This window comes from Chaetomium tenue (genome assembly GCF_020726465.1).
Source record: "Chaetomium tenue strain MPI-SDFR-AT-0079 chromosome Unknown F5144scaffold_6, whole genome shotgun sequence".
Classification (NCBI taxonomy): Eukaryota; Fungi; Ascomycota; class Sordariomycetes; order Sordariales; family Chaetomiaceae; genus Chaetomium; species Chaetomium tenue.
Window position 1 is genome coordinate 3,208,886 of NW_027117334.1, and position 13,903 is coordinate 3,222,788.

Sequence of the window (13,903 nt, forward strand, 5' to 3'; positions counted from 1 at the left end):
GAGAAATCAAGTAAATCTATCTATTTTTTTTTGTTTGGCTTAATAGAGTCGATATCTGCTTGGCACTCTAGCATTCAACCTAGGTAACTATCTAATTAAGAACCTTCCTCTGGAGACTGGAGTTCAGTTTGTTCTAACTGATATGAGAAGAATGCCAGCCAACTCCTCCAGTTCGTTCCTTGGCCAAACAAATCTAGAGAGATGTAACTTAGTTCTCCTAAATGAGGCAAAGACTGTCTCAGAGGTGCGCTGTGACGAACCTACTCCAGGATCCTATCCTGTTAGGGTTCAGCTTCGGTGAAGGTAATCTCTCTTGGATGCTTAGGTTCGGTGCAGCCAAAGGGTGCACAACAATAGACTTGTCTCAACAGTAGGCTGGCGAGCTTGTAGCGAACTGTAGTTGTGATTGCTAACTGGAGAACTCTCAGAGCTCTCCAGGACTAGTGACTATATACATGCCCGATTCCTAGGTATCCTCGTACCTTTGCAACAGATTGACTGGTGCTATGTTGCTATTGTGCTATGTCCGGACTGAGCATCATAGCATCTTAGCATACTGCAGTCCGGCGTTCCTATCCCTTGTTCCGATTGGTCCCTTCAATGATTGGCTCAGGCGTCCTGCGCCTTCGGAGCCCCACCTGTTGGCATATTCGTGACATGCGCCCGGTCTAATTAGTGTAAAAGCGATGACGAACTCCGGTTTGCATCTACCTCACCCCAGCCATGGCTCCAACAACTTATGTTTTGAAGCTAGGGATATAGGCCCTCAACACCTGTCCCCGGTCTCAGGTCCCTCTTTCCGATGTCGACGTCAAAGAAGCGTTCGTGGGACGTAACGCCACCAATGCATGGTGTCTCGTGGTCAAAATTGATTACACCATCTCGAGTGCAGATCATGATGACAATTGCGTAGTCTATCCTAAGGTGAAGAAGGAGTCGGATGGTGAAGGCAATGGCGAGTTCGTTTCGGTGATGCCGCAGACGGTGAAATCGAAGGGAAAATATGGATCCTACGAAATGCTTCCGGTGGAAGATTAAGCTGGACAGAAAAGCATAGGGAGGCATACTTATCACTTCCGTATATTCATCCAAGGGATCAGTATGAGTCTATGGAAGACAAAGGCCGTTTCTAGAGCACGCGTGTTGATCAAAATGGAATGCAAGGGTGGAAGGAGGCTAGCTGCCCAGATACATGACCACCAGGCCCATGTTCGGGGTTCCCAGTCGCTGTCCCGGCAATGACGACAGCTTCTTGCCTTCGTCGTTATTGGTTTAAAGGACGCTGTCTGTTATCCTCATAGCTACCAGTTCTGGGCATTTTTGAGCAGCACCACAGAAGCCGTCCAAATAATGGATGCCCTTTTGTTGGAGGAGGTGATGCATGCCGTTCCGACCAAGTTTCCCAAAGGGAGCGGGTTTCCGTTTCGGGTCCGATACTAGGTCTGTATTGACAGAAACGGCCGCAAAGGTAGTAGAAAAACAGAGCAGATTTGGAATTGAATGGGTTTGTATTGTAAGCCAAGCAAGATACACCATACTTCCAGATCCACTGTAGATGTAGTACCAAAAAGATGAAGAGAAAAAAGGAAAAAAAAAAAAAAAAAAGTTTACGCTGGTGGATGGGAGCCTCCAGCTAGAAAGTGCCGGGCTCTACCAATCTGGAAAACAACGCTATTTCCCGAAGGCGAAAGTTACTCCTCGCATTCTTTCTTATAAAGTCCTGCGTCCAGAGCGAGCACGGGCTGAGCGCATGCATCATGCATCTTCAGGGAATTGCCATTTTGGCAGACGAACATGCCATGCAGAGCCAAGAAGGGATCAAAACCGATAACCAATCGATAGTTAGCGCCCCATTAATCTCCGGTCCTTGGCAGGGCAGTCCCACTCTGTTGCACAGGCCCGACCGCCGACGAACATTGAAGTTCGGCCCGCAGCCGCCGAGCCACCTCTCTTTCGTCTCCCCGACTTCTTTTAACCAGGTATGTTTTTCCTGGCCGAGCGAGCAGTCCTCAACCTCTTCTTTCCATCTGGGCTAGGTAATGTCCTGCCGCGGCCATGAGTTTCTTCAATTACCACTTCATTGACCTATCTACGGCCGAGAAGCAGGTCCGCCGCCAGACTCTCGACAAATATGCGCTTTACGCCCAGCTGTCCATCTTGGCTCCCGTTGCTGTCCTCCTGATATCCCGTCTATGGAAGCAGCCGTCCAAGGCTGGCGCATCCGAAGGCCGTTATGCGCCTGTGCCGAGCTCTCCGGTGCTGAAAGAGCGTAGGAACAGCAATGTGGGGACTTGGAGTTCTCGGTCTAGGAGGCTTCAATGGTGGTTGGGTGAGGATGTTGTCGTGGCCGGGTGGGTATTGGGCCAGAGAGATCGTGCGTAAAACCCCATCCGTAATTTGAGCATTTTTAAAATGTCAGGGAACTGTGGTTAACAAATGGACAGAATGGGTCGTCGGGTTGTTGTGGGCCGCCTGGCTGCTGCTGCTCTCTGTGTTAGAAACCGGGGACGGTAAGTCGCGTACCCATATACCCCCGTTACACTGTCGTGTGTGTACTAACCCCAACAGACTACCTGCACCTGACAAAGAGACTCGGAGTCGTTGCCATCTCACAATGGCCGCTCCAATACCTCCTGGCGCTCAAGTCACTTAACCCTGTCGCCTACCTCCTCCAGTCGTCTCACGAGCAGGTCAACCGCTGGCACAGGGTCATGGCGCGGGTCACAGCCGCCTTGCTGTCTCTCCATGCGGGCCTCTACCTCAACTTTTTCGTCGAGAGAGACCGTCTCGACCGACTGGCTGATCCCATTGTTTTATCGGGGGTCATAGGCTTCGGCGGCCTGCTCTTGCTCGCCACGACAGCTCTCCGACCAGTTCGCCGGTACTCTTACCGGCTGTTCTTCATCATCCACTTCCTTGCGGGAGTCATTGTTCCCGCGCTCATCGTCATCCATGCCACCCCGGCTAGAACGTTTCTGTTCGAATCCCTCGGGGTTTTCTTCCTCGACCTGATCTCCCGCAAGATGGACACAGTGACAGGGCACGCCACGGTTGAATCGATCTCAGGCACGAACCTCGTCAAGGTCTCGGCCAGCATACCCTATTCCAAAGTCAACCGCTTCCGTGCGCGTCCCGGTTCCCATATCTACCTCAGCATTCCGGCCGCAGCTCGTAAATCGATGAGCGCCGCGTCTGCTTCGCACCTCTTGTTCGAATTTCTCTTCAACCCATTCACGGTCGCGGCCGTGGACGCAGAGAGTCCGGATTTGACCTTGGTTGCCCGCCACTGTAGTGGGCCCATGACTGCGGCTCTGAAGAAGTTTGCAGGTGTCGCGAAGCCTACCAATGCCAACGCTACGGACGAGGACAAGATACCTCTGTCGATCGAGGGTCCCTACGGCGTGGCCAACCGCCTCTCCCGGCTACGTACCGACTTTGACCGGATCCTGCTTGTTGCCGGCGGCATTGGCGCAACTTTTACCCTCCCATTATACCGCGCCATCACCAACAACAACCCGACGGCCAGGGTGGAGATGGTGTGGGCCGTTCGATCGGCGGGCGACGCGACGTGGGCCGTGACCGGGAAGGAAGCCCAGGCGCTCTTGAAGGACGATAATATCCACATTTTCATCACGGGCGACGCCTCCGATCCAGAAGGAACAGAGTTCTTGAGGCAGAGAGCGGCTGCTAGCCGCACTGACGATGGCGCAGACGCCGGTGAGGTCGAAATGAGCACCATGCACAGGGACGCTCGCCGCGCACGGTACACCTCGCAGAACAACCGAAAGCGGCCCGACCTCCAGAAGATTGTCGACGATCTCTTCAGGTATGGCAACGAGGAGCGTGTTGCGGTGCTTGTGTGCGGTCCTAGCGAGATGGCCAAGGAGCTGAGGGAACACCTCGGCGCCTGGGTCCACAGGGGGCGGTCGGTTTGGTATCACAAGGAGGGTTTTGGGTTCTAGGGAGTGTAAAATAAAATAGTCATACATTGCCCACGTCGAGGGCATTCATTCAATCGAGATGTTGTCATGGTATCTGTTCCGCTAATTCCAATACCTCCGAGCCCGCGTTTCGTCATACAAGTAAGCCCAACGCGAACTTCGCTTTCCCCGACCCAACCCATTCTAAAGGAGCGAAAAGTGATTGCAGGAACGCCAGAGACATTGCAAACCGTTATCCATACATTCTGCGCGATGGCGCGGCAGAGTCATCCATCCCCATAACCTCCCCCTCCTTCGCTGAGCTCGTCAATCCGAGCGCTTCTTTGCGCTGCCAAAGTCGCCGGCAGCCTCGGCATCCTTCCCAGCCGTCGGCGCGGAGACGCCAACATCGCCCGCATCGTCCTCATCCCAGGCATCCACATCATTCTCATCCCAGTTATCAACCTCCTCCTCCAGCGTCAGACTCCCCCGCTGCCCCTCAGCACCACTCCCCCCAACCACCCCCTCCTCATGCCCCCCCAAACCACTCCCATTCCCACTCCCACCCCCAGTCCCTGGCCCCTCACCCAGCTCCAAATCTTCCCCTCCTTCCCCACCCTCCCCCGTCGGCACAGCCGTATACTTCCTCACGCGCTTCCTCTCCAACATGCGCTTATGATACCACGCGCACAGGCCCACCGCCGCCGCGGCACCCACCACATTCGCCACCACATCAAAAATATCGAACGACCGCCCATTCGGCAGCACGGCCTGCAGGACCTCGGAGCCGACGGCGAGCCCGCCGCCGCACACCACCAGGGTCAGGTGCACGGTGCGGCGCCGCGTCGTGTCCACCACCCAGTAGAAGGCCACCGTGAGCAGGAAGAAGGTGAGCAGGTGCAGGGCTTTGTCGTTGAGCGGGAGGGTTGTCGAGTCGAGTTGGAGGGAGGAGAGGCCGGCGTAGCCGGCGAGGAGGAGGAGGAGGGCGAAGATGCCTGTTTTGGGGGGGAGGGGGTGTTAGTTAGGTTGGGGGGGGGGTTGGTTTGGTCGTGGGAGTGGGTGGTTTGGAGCTTCCATGGTGGGGATGCGGGTAAGAACCTCAGCTTCTTTCGTCAAGATGCCCGGCGGGTGTCTCGGCGGGACAATGCAAGTAGCTGAGCTGTTGGGTGGGAAGTGGAAGTGGATCTGAAACGCACCTGCAAAAGGAAGCCGTATCCTCATGGTTTGCTAGATCTGCTTTTGATATTCTGGTATGGCTTGGGTGCAAATTGGTGAGGGGTCGTCACAGGTTTTTCGCCGTCATTGTTCTTGATTGTAGAGGTATGGATGTAATTGCAGAGTTGGACGAGGTGTTCGGTGCCCCAAGATCTGGCGCTGTCCGTGTCAGATTCAGGGCCTCAAGGCAGGCTGCAGTACGAGGTCGGAGCTCCAGCCTCACAAGCGAGGGGGATTGTGGCGCTATCTTAGGAGCTGTAACGGAAGGTACCGAACAAAGACAGCCTGGGGCTGACGCACGTCGCAGGGCAAGTCGCGGCCTGGGGTAGGTGGGGCTTTAGTGATCTTGGCTTGTCGCGACGCCTGGGCTTCACCCCGAATCCCTGCTTCCGCGAGCCCCTAACTAAGGTACCGCGCAACAACAAGACAGACATCTTCGGAAACCAAACAGAGGGACCAATTGCGCAAACTCGTTCCGGGGGTTCACTTTGAATTAAGAAACTTATGAAGCCCTGGCTTTGTTCAATTGGGCATTGGCATCACACTCTAGAGACTTTGCTCTGTCAGCGCAAGTCATATCACGTGATCAATAGACACACTCATTGCTAGAGGGTACCACTTGGAGACCATCTAGGTGCATCACTTACACTTGGAATTAAGGTGTAAAAAATTACAAAGCATCTATATCGTCTTATCTAGATCTTTCAAGGTCCTATAAACCGACTTTTGGGCCCTAATTTGTGCGTTGTCAATAGCGCGACAAAGGACAACGGACACGCCGAAGGTACCACCCACTTCCTAACCGGCGCCAGCAAAAGGAGCCCCCCTTGTCCAGAAACGGCAGAAGCCTGCTTCCGAAGTTGACTTCACGTCCAACTCGCCCCAAAATCGGCCATCACAGAAGCCATCGGGACACAGCCACGGCATCGCCTATTGCCCTCAAAATTTATCTCTCGCTTCTATCGACCACGCTCTTTTCGCCCATGTGACTCTGACGCCCTGAATTGCTCTGGTGCCGGCTGACTACGAGCGCGTTTCCGGCGCATGGCGACCGAGCGACGAACATCCCCTAGCCATCTCGGACCCGGAAAAAATGTCCATTACGAACGGCCAGCCTGCCTGGCACACGCCGAACTCCAGCCAGGTTAACGGTAGCAGAATGATCCATGGCGTTGTGGACGATGGCCCGTTGCCGATGCAGACTCCGAGCGACAATCCACTCGCGCTGATGCCTGAGGCATCCGACCCCGACGAGGACCATCGACGCGCTCACTTCGCAAATCTCTTTCGTCGCGCCGAAGGAAGGCTTGCGCTACTATTTGGCGACAATGGCGAATATAACCAACACGGTCTCAACACTCTCAAACGCCCCCCGACCCCGATCGCACCCCTGCTGCCCCCCACGACAGACCACGCGCCCGCCCAAGAGCCGCCCCGCAAGAAGGCGAAGCGCGTCATCGACGAAGACGACTACGGCGATGACGACGACGAGGACAATGAAGAAGAAGATACCGCTCCCACATCACAAGCCCTACATTCAAAACACGCCGACGACGATGCCGCCGCCAGGACCCTGCTATCGCCGTCCAAGTCCGGCAGTTCGCCCGTCCACTCCGTCTCATCGCCCGGGAGGCATGCCGGCAAAACTCGCGAAGATGGGTCGCCTACACAAGCCAAGTCCTCCGAGGACGCGCGCAAGGAGCTCGAAGAAGCGCGCAATGCGACCGAGGTCGCCGCCAAGCAAAGCTTCCACACCCTCTTCTACACCCTCGAAAACGACCGGACGGCCATGCTTGAGCAACAACAGCTGGACGAGTCTGAAAAACAGCTGCAGGCTGAGATGGACAAAACACATCACAGCCACACGAGCCAGCCGGAACAGAATCACGGCTCGCTCAGCAACGCAAACCTCGGCGCATCGAGTCTCACCTTGAAGCACCTCATCGCAAGGATAGATATGAAGCGTGACCAAGTACGCGCATCCGACGCCGAACTCCGATCGCTGATGAACGAAGTTCGTAAAAACCGGAGCAAGTGGGCGAGCGAGGAGAATGTGGGCCAGGAAGAGCTTTACGAAGCGCTCGAGAAGGTGCTCAGCGAGCTCAAGGCGCACACCGAATACTCGACCCCGTTTCTGAACAGGGTCAACAAGAGAGATGCACCCGATTATTACAATTGTAAGTTGCCATCCCGCCGCCATCCTTGAGTGGGCGGCCCCTTTAACAATCCGCAGTCATCAAACACCCCATGGATCTCGGGACCATGACCAAGAAGCTCAAAGGCCTTCAATTCAAGTCCAAGTCCGACTTCGTCACGGATCTGAATCTGATCTGGGACAACTGTCTTAAATACAACCAGGACATGGGCCACCCGCTCCGTCGCATGGCAAATGGCATGCGGAAGGAAGCCGAGAAGCTTATCCCGCTCATTCCGGATGTCACCATAAGGCCTCGGGCGGAAGTTGAGGCGGAAGAACGCCGGAAACAAAACGGCGGCGAAGACGATGGCGGCGATGACAGCGACGACGAACCGATAATGTCGTCTCGGGGTCGTAAAGCAGGGACAAAAGGCACCAACAAGTCCCGGAAAGCACCGTCCGACCAGCACGAGGGAAAGGGGGGAACCCCGAGCGTGGATCAGAAGCCGGTGCTGCAACTGAACGGGATCCTCGCCAAAACTCACCGGGAAGGCTCCGAGGTAGACAGCAGCATTGGTTTCGGCACGCCCCAAATCGGCGGTTCCCTGACTCCTAGCGGCGCCAATGGCCAATCTGGCATCAGCAATGCCGACGCCATGGAAATCGACGGCCCGTCATTAAACGGCATGGCCCTCGACCAAGCGTTAGGGGAGGCCGCAGAACAAGCCTACGAGGATGACGCCTACAAGATTTGGAAGCAGGTAACCAAAAAGGACCGAGCCCTCGTCGCCAAGGAGCGCTACCAGCTATTTGCGGGTAATAAGCTCAACGTGGAGGAGCCTGCCCTCTTGAGGAGCAAAGTAGGGATGCGCCGCTTCCTGAAATCTCGGAGAGAAGCGGAAGCCCTTGGCATCATCCACGGTTCGCACCTCGACGCTTCGGCCGCCGGATCCAAGGATGGGGCCAAGGCGCCCGAGACGCTTGCCGAGGGCATGGAAGACGAGGGTGACCGGACGGTTCCTTCGTACTACGAGCCCCAAACCATCATTCCTGACATCGACCCGAAACTTCAATGGATCGAGGACGGCGAGGGGCACGTCATCAATCAACATGAAGACATGCTTCGGTTGATCCCTTCTGGTCACTTCCTTCCGCCAGAGAGCCGGCTCACAAGCAAGTTCGACGCCAACATGCGGCAGATGCAAGAAACCCGCAAGCTCTGCTCCAAGGTCGGCGTCATCAAGCAAATGCAAATCCAGACTCATGTAAGGGGGCTTGTCCCGACTCGAGTCCCGGCACCAAGTTACTAACTTTGGCAGGTGTATACTAATCAATTTCCTAAATACAACCCCGAGCCCTTTGTTGAAGCCGACGCCGAGCCAGCGTTTATGGCTGGAGAAGGGCCCGTCATGGCACCTGATACCTGCAGGTTGGCGATGCAACGCTCCGTGGCCAAGATATTCTACCACGCCGGCTTCGAAGAGCTGCAGCCTTCGGCGCTCGACACGGTAACAGACATCGCCGGTGATTATTTCCAGAAACTGGTCCGCACCTTCGGTGTCTACCGGGAAGCCGAGAAGAAACCGGCCGTGGGCGTCTTTGCGGAACGGGGCGCCCGCTCCCAGCCCCGCTTCACTCCAGAGGAGGTGATCCTCCACACGCTGAACGAGAACGGCCATGACGTCGACTCGCTAGAAAGCTACGCCCGCGACGACATCGACCGTCTGGGTAACAAGCTTAGCCAGATCCACGAGCGGATGAAGGCCCACCTCGCCGACCTGCTTCGCCCGGCCCTTACCGACGGCGGCGCAGACGGCTCCGGCGCCTTCAACGACGGCAGCGACCAATTCGTCGGCGGCGACTTTGCCGAGGAGCTCGGCGAGGACTTCTTCGGCTTCAAGGCTCTCGGCCTCGATAAGGACTTCGGCCTCGAGATGATGTCGGTGCCCCTCCACCTCCTCCAGTCGCGCGTCCGCAACCAGTACCAGATGCAGACCCAGACCGTCGGCGGGCCCATCACCGAGGATCTCTTCGAGCCACTACCACCCTCAGAACCCGTCACGCGCGAGTCCATCCAGGAGCAGGTCGGCCTAGTCCGCAACTTCTTCCTCGCCAAGCTGCACGCTAACGGCGACGCCCCGCTGGTCGAGGACGAGGACCTGCCGCCCAAGCAGCGCCGCGCGCGGCCCCGCCTCGGCGCCACCGGCAAAATTGTCTCCCCGCAGAAGCGCAGCCCCAAGGAGCAGATCGCCATGGCTAAGAAGAAGAAAAAGCTCGAGTCCGGCGCCGCCCAGGTCACAGACGGCCTCAACGCCGCCAAGACCGGCGGCCCCGCGACGAGCGTCTCGCCCGAGAAAAAGAAGGCCCTCCAGCAGCAACTCAACGGCAAGGGCGGGCCGGTGCTGAACCCCCCTGGTGTTGGTGGTGGCGTTGCTCCTCCTGCGGGTGGTGTCAACGGCGGCGGCGGCGGGGGCGGTACTACGAATGGTCTGGCGGTGCCGGTGCCGACGCCGGCGGTCGCTGCGGGCGGCGATACCACGGACGGCGGGGCCAGCCAGCTTACGGACAAGGATGATGCCGCGACGGGCATGATGAGCCCGGAGAGCTTGGAGCATCGGTAGGCGTGGTGGCTGCCTGCTTTGTGTGGGTGTCGTCTGCGGAAGGGGAAGGGATGCGATAAAATGGAATGAGATGGGTGGGATGGGGTGGGATGGTGTGGCGTGGGGTTTGGGGAAAAGGGGGGGCGGTTGGTTGAATCAAGATGGATGTGTTTTGTATGCTTGCTGTTTTCTTCTTCTTCTTTCCCTCTCTATTCTTTGCGTTTTTCTTAGTGGAGACAAGCAAGCGAGCAAGCGAGCACTGAGATGGGAGGGATTGATTGAATGCTTGGTTGTTGTTTACGATACGGAACGAGTTGGGATGGCGGTCTGGGATGAATGGATGGATGGATGGATGGATGGGTGAACGGAAGGATACGGACTCTTTTGCGAACGGGGAAAGGTACGGTGCGGCTATTTCTTTTGGCCGTCTTTCATCTTCTTTTTCTCTTCTTCCGCTATCACTTCAACTTCACTTATTCCCCCGCCGCCCTCCCTGACGAGGGCCGGCTTTCATATCATTTTAGAGTCTGGAATCTGGGCGTGCACACACCCCCATAGTAAGCAGCGCTGCGGCGTGCCTTTGCATATACCTCTGTTGTTTTTCTTTTTCTCTTTTCAAGTCTTGTATCGTTGTCATCTCGCCTTTCGTTGTTTTTATTCTGTCCCTGGTCTGTTCGGCAGTGGGCCTCGGCCTTTCATGTACATATAGATATATATTATTATGCATCTTTACATCTTACGGATGGATACGATGGGATGCGAATCAACATATTGGAATCACGACTGCCCTCGCGCTAGCCCAGTAGTTGAACTTCAAGTCGGCATCAACCTCCTCCCCCCAGTTTCATATCAGACCAGCGTGAATGATGAATCAAATTGTATGAAGAGCAGACAGCTTCAGCAAGTGCACAATTTGATACATAGGTTACCACAACATTAACTAGACAACAGCTCGCTTTTCGACTCCGCAGTTGTTGCATATCATATCGGGTATAACCAACCGCGTTGAAGCAGCCTCCTAAATAAGCTAAAAACCAAGGTATAAACCAGACTCCCTCCCGGTACCCAACCTGGTAAGTTGATGACCAAGACACCCATGATGCAAACGCCTGATGAAATGATTTGCAAGATGAGTGATTTTCCGATTTCCGTTCCCCTCCCATGCACCCATGACTCGTTGAGATCGCCGCCCTGTGCACCCCTGTTTCTAGATGCAGACCCGAAAAGAAAAAAAGAAAATTAGGACGGCCGCTCGGTTCCGCCTATCTGTTGTTGAACATTATGCCCCGGATGGTGCCGGGTGTACCGTGACCAATACCAGCTTAGATGCCGGCGTCCATACGCCAGCCCTCAACGGGGAGGGGGAAGGTGTGGCACCAGTCCGAGATCTCCTTCTTGAGCTCGTTGATGCGGGCAACCTCGCCGCTGGCGATCTTGAACCGGAAGTCCTTGAGCTTGTTGGCCTCCTTGGGCAGAGCGCCCTGGATCTCCTTGCAGAGCTTGATGCTGGCGTCGATGTAGGAAGCAACGCGCTCGAAGTCAGCCTCGCCGAAACCACGGCTGGTCATGGCCGGGGTGCCGATACGCAGACCGCCAGGGGTGAGAGCGCTCTTGTCGCCGGGAACGCTGTTCTTGTTGCAGGCGATGTTGATTTGCTCAAGGACGGCCTCCACGCGGGCGCCATCGAGGGACAAGGGGCGGAGGTCGACGAGGACCATGTGCGAGTCGGTACCGTCGGACACGAGCTTGTGGCCAAGCTCCTTGAACTTGTTCTCGAGAGCCTTGGCGTTGGCGACCACCTTCCTCTGGTACTCCTTGAACTCGGGGGTAGCAGCCTGCTTGAGGGCGACGGCAAGGGCGGTGATGGTGTGGTTGTGGGGACCACCCTGGTGTCCGGGAAAGACGGAGAAGTTGATCTTGTCCTCCAGGTCATAGAGTGTCTCCTTGCCGGTCTTGGCATCGACCGAGCGGACACCCTTGCGGAAGAAGATCATGGCACCACGGGGGCCACGGAGGGACTTGTGGGTGGTGGTGGTGACGACATCAGCGTAGTCGAAGGGCGACGGGATGACGCCGGAGGACACCAGGCCGGAGATGTGGGCAATGTCGACGACCAGGTAAGCGCCAACTGAGTCAGCGATCTTGCGCATGCGCTGGTAGTCAATCAGACGGCAGTAGGCCGAGGTACCGGCAACGAGAATCTTGGGGCGGAAGAGCTGGGCATTCTTCTCGAGCGTGTCATAGTCGATGATGCCGGTCTCAAGGTCGACACGGTAGGGCATGGTCTCGAAGTAGGTAGAGACGGCGGAGATCCTTTAATACCTTCGTTAGCAACAGCGGAGGGTGGCGTGGCGGGTTAAGGAAGGCACTCACTTCCGCTGGGGAGTCTGGTAACCGTGGCTGAGATGGCCACCGTGGGGGAGGTCCAGACCCATCAGCCTTCCGTGAGGAGGCATGATGGCCTGGTAAACCTGGAGGTTGGCAGGGCTGCCACTCAAGCACTGGACGTTGACGCCCCACTTGGCACCATCGACGTTGAAGGCCTCGAGGGCACGCTTCTGGCAAAGAAGCTCGATCTGGTCGATGTGCTGGTTGCCACCATAGTACCGAGCGCCGGGGTAGCCCTCAGAGTACTTGTTGGACATGGGGGAGCCGAGGGCATCGAAGACGGCACGAGACGTCACATTCTCGGAGGCGATGAGGATGATGGACTCGCGTTGACGCTGGATCTCATGTTTCTAAAAGAGGGGAGTTAATTGACTAATTGGGCGCTTTCACATCGAAGAGTATTGCTTACCATGATCTCAGCGACCTCGGGGTCGGAGTCAAGCAGAGACTTCTCAAGCATCTACAAGCGGTGAGTCAGGTAACCGGTCGATCCGAAGAGCGGGATATGACAGAGTAAAGCAACGAACCTGCTTGTGCGACTCGGGGAGCGCATAGGTCGCCATTGTGGTTGATTTGGGTTGGGAATGGAATTGGCTGGGTATGGGGATGATAGGCGAGACGAGATTTCACAATACAATAATGAAGAGGATGGAAGCTGGGAGGGATGGAGAATTCTCGAGAGACGAAAGACCTAAGTTCGGGGGTAGCAAGCTGTTTTGTGGGGGAACGGGGTGGAGGGGCATCGGAGTAAGAAGAGAAAAATTGAGGACCCCGCATCACTGGCAAGCATCAATTGCGGAGCTTGGCTGCGAAAGGGAGGGGTTGATGGACCCGGAACCGGTGGCCAAGCGTCAAGCCAAGGCGAGCTATGAGCGTATCGGAGAGCTCATGCAACTACCCAGCTCTAGATCGCAGCGATCTCGGTCCACAAAGAGGTTGAGTGCGAGTCACAGGCACTTTAAATTTTGACTACCTTCTAACTGTACCGCCATATAGCAATAGCGACGATGCTGGGCGGGTTGTATGGCTAAGCAGGCAGTCAAGTCAATTCTTGAGCGTGCTGGTTAAAAACTCAGATCGACCACAGCAAGGGTCTTCTTAGCATGGGACCGGAGTCGAGATCGGGGATGCGGGTATTTCGGAGTCTTGCCAGGGAGGTGTTTCGGGGCAACGAATTGGGCAATACCCCGATGGAAGAGCAAACCAACAGCGGAGGAAGTGTCTTCAAATACTTCAAAATAGGGGGCTTATCAGGAGACGGTCGATAAAAATTCGGAGCTTCGTCTTTCATGTATATTTTTAGCAGGTCTATAATATAGACATAGTTGTGGAACTGATTTTTAACTTTGAGATCCATGATTCATGATCCATCATGAGATGCGTGTTAGGAGTGATGAAAGAGCAGGAAATCTCCCGCCTGACAACCTGGAATGTCGTGCTGCCTGCACTGCGCGGCTGCTGCGCTTATGTAAAGCAGCATTCGCAGGGATGGATCACGTGCACGCGCTGCATGGCGCAGGGCCCCACTAATTCCCGCAAGCATTGTTAGCGCAGACTAGCCTCGCGCTGGCTTTTTGTAACCAACTCTTGGTGACCGCAGCCTCCGACTTCCTCCTCTGCACCCTGAAGCCTGTCGATTAAGG

General features: G+C 55.9%; 5 protein-coding genes across 5 annotated transcripts; 2 read left to right on the forward strand and 3 right to left on the reverse strand.

Moving 5' to 3' along the window:
• Window positions 1-1,168: 1,168 nt before the first annotated feature.
• On the reverse strand, window positions 1,169-1,659 carry F5144DRAFT_366533 (uncharacterized protein). The gene has a single exon (XM_066784443.1). It carries the CDS (start codon window positions 1,534-1,536, stop codon window positions 1,273-1,275), a length of 264 nt encoding a protein of 87 aa, XP_066640309.1. The 5' UTR covers window positions 1,537-1,659; the 3' UTR covers window positions 1,169-1,272.
• Window positions 1,660-1,720: 61 nt separating this feature from the next.
• On the forward strand, window positions 1,721-3,979 carry F5144DRAFT_518793 (ferric reductase NAD binding domain-containing protein). The gene is made up of 3 exons (XM_066786672.1): window positions 1,721-2,374; window positions 2,445-2,510; window positions 2,569-3,979. The coding sequence occupies exons 1-3, from the start codon at window positions 2,056-2,058 to the stop codon at window positions 3,960-3,962; spliced, it is 1,779 nt and encodes a 592-aa protein (XP_066640310.1). The 5' UTR covers window positions 1,721-2,055; the 3' UTR covers window positions 3,963-3,979.
• Window positions 3,980-5,609, reverse strand: F5144DRAFT_623495 (uncharacterized protein). Its single transcript, XM_066792155.1, has 2 exons — window positions 5,117-5,609; window positions 3,980-4,915 (listed from the first exon to the last, which is right to left on the reverse strand). The coding sequence occupies exons 1-2, from the start codon at window positions 5,139-5,141 to the stop codon at window positions 4,248-4,250; spliced, it is 693 nt and encodes a 230-aa protein (XP_066640311.1). The 5' UTR covers window positions 5,142-5,609; the 3' UTR covers window positions 3,980-4,247.
• A 619-nt stretch (window positions 5,610-6,228) lies between these two features.
• Window positions 6,229-9,893, forward strand: F5144DRAFT_606064 (uncharacterized protein; the record flags this gene model as incomplete). Its single annotated transcript, XM_066791471.1, has 3 exons — window positions 6,229-7,312; window positions 7,369-8,537; window positions 8,592-9,893. The coding sequence occupies 3 exons, from the start codon at window positions 6,229-6,231 to the stop codon at window positions 9,891-9,893; spliced, it is 3,555 nt and encodes a 1,184-aa protein (XP_066640312.1).
• A 1,301-nt stretch (window positions 9,894-11,194) lies between these two features.
• F5144DRAFT_606065 (serine hydroxymethyltransferase) lies at window positions 11,195-12,823 on the reverse strand (the record flags this gene model as incomplete). The annotated part of the gene is made up of 4 exons (XM_066791472.1): window positions 11,195-12,185; window positions 12,246-12,610; window positions 12,670-12,720; window positions 12,788-12,823. 4 exons carry the CDS (start codon window positions 12,821-12,823, stop codon window positions 11,195-11,197), a joined length of 1,443 nt encoding a protein of 480 aa, XP_066640313.1.
• Between the last annotated feature and the right edge of the window lie 1,080 nt (window positions 12,824-13,903).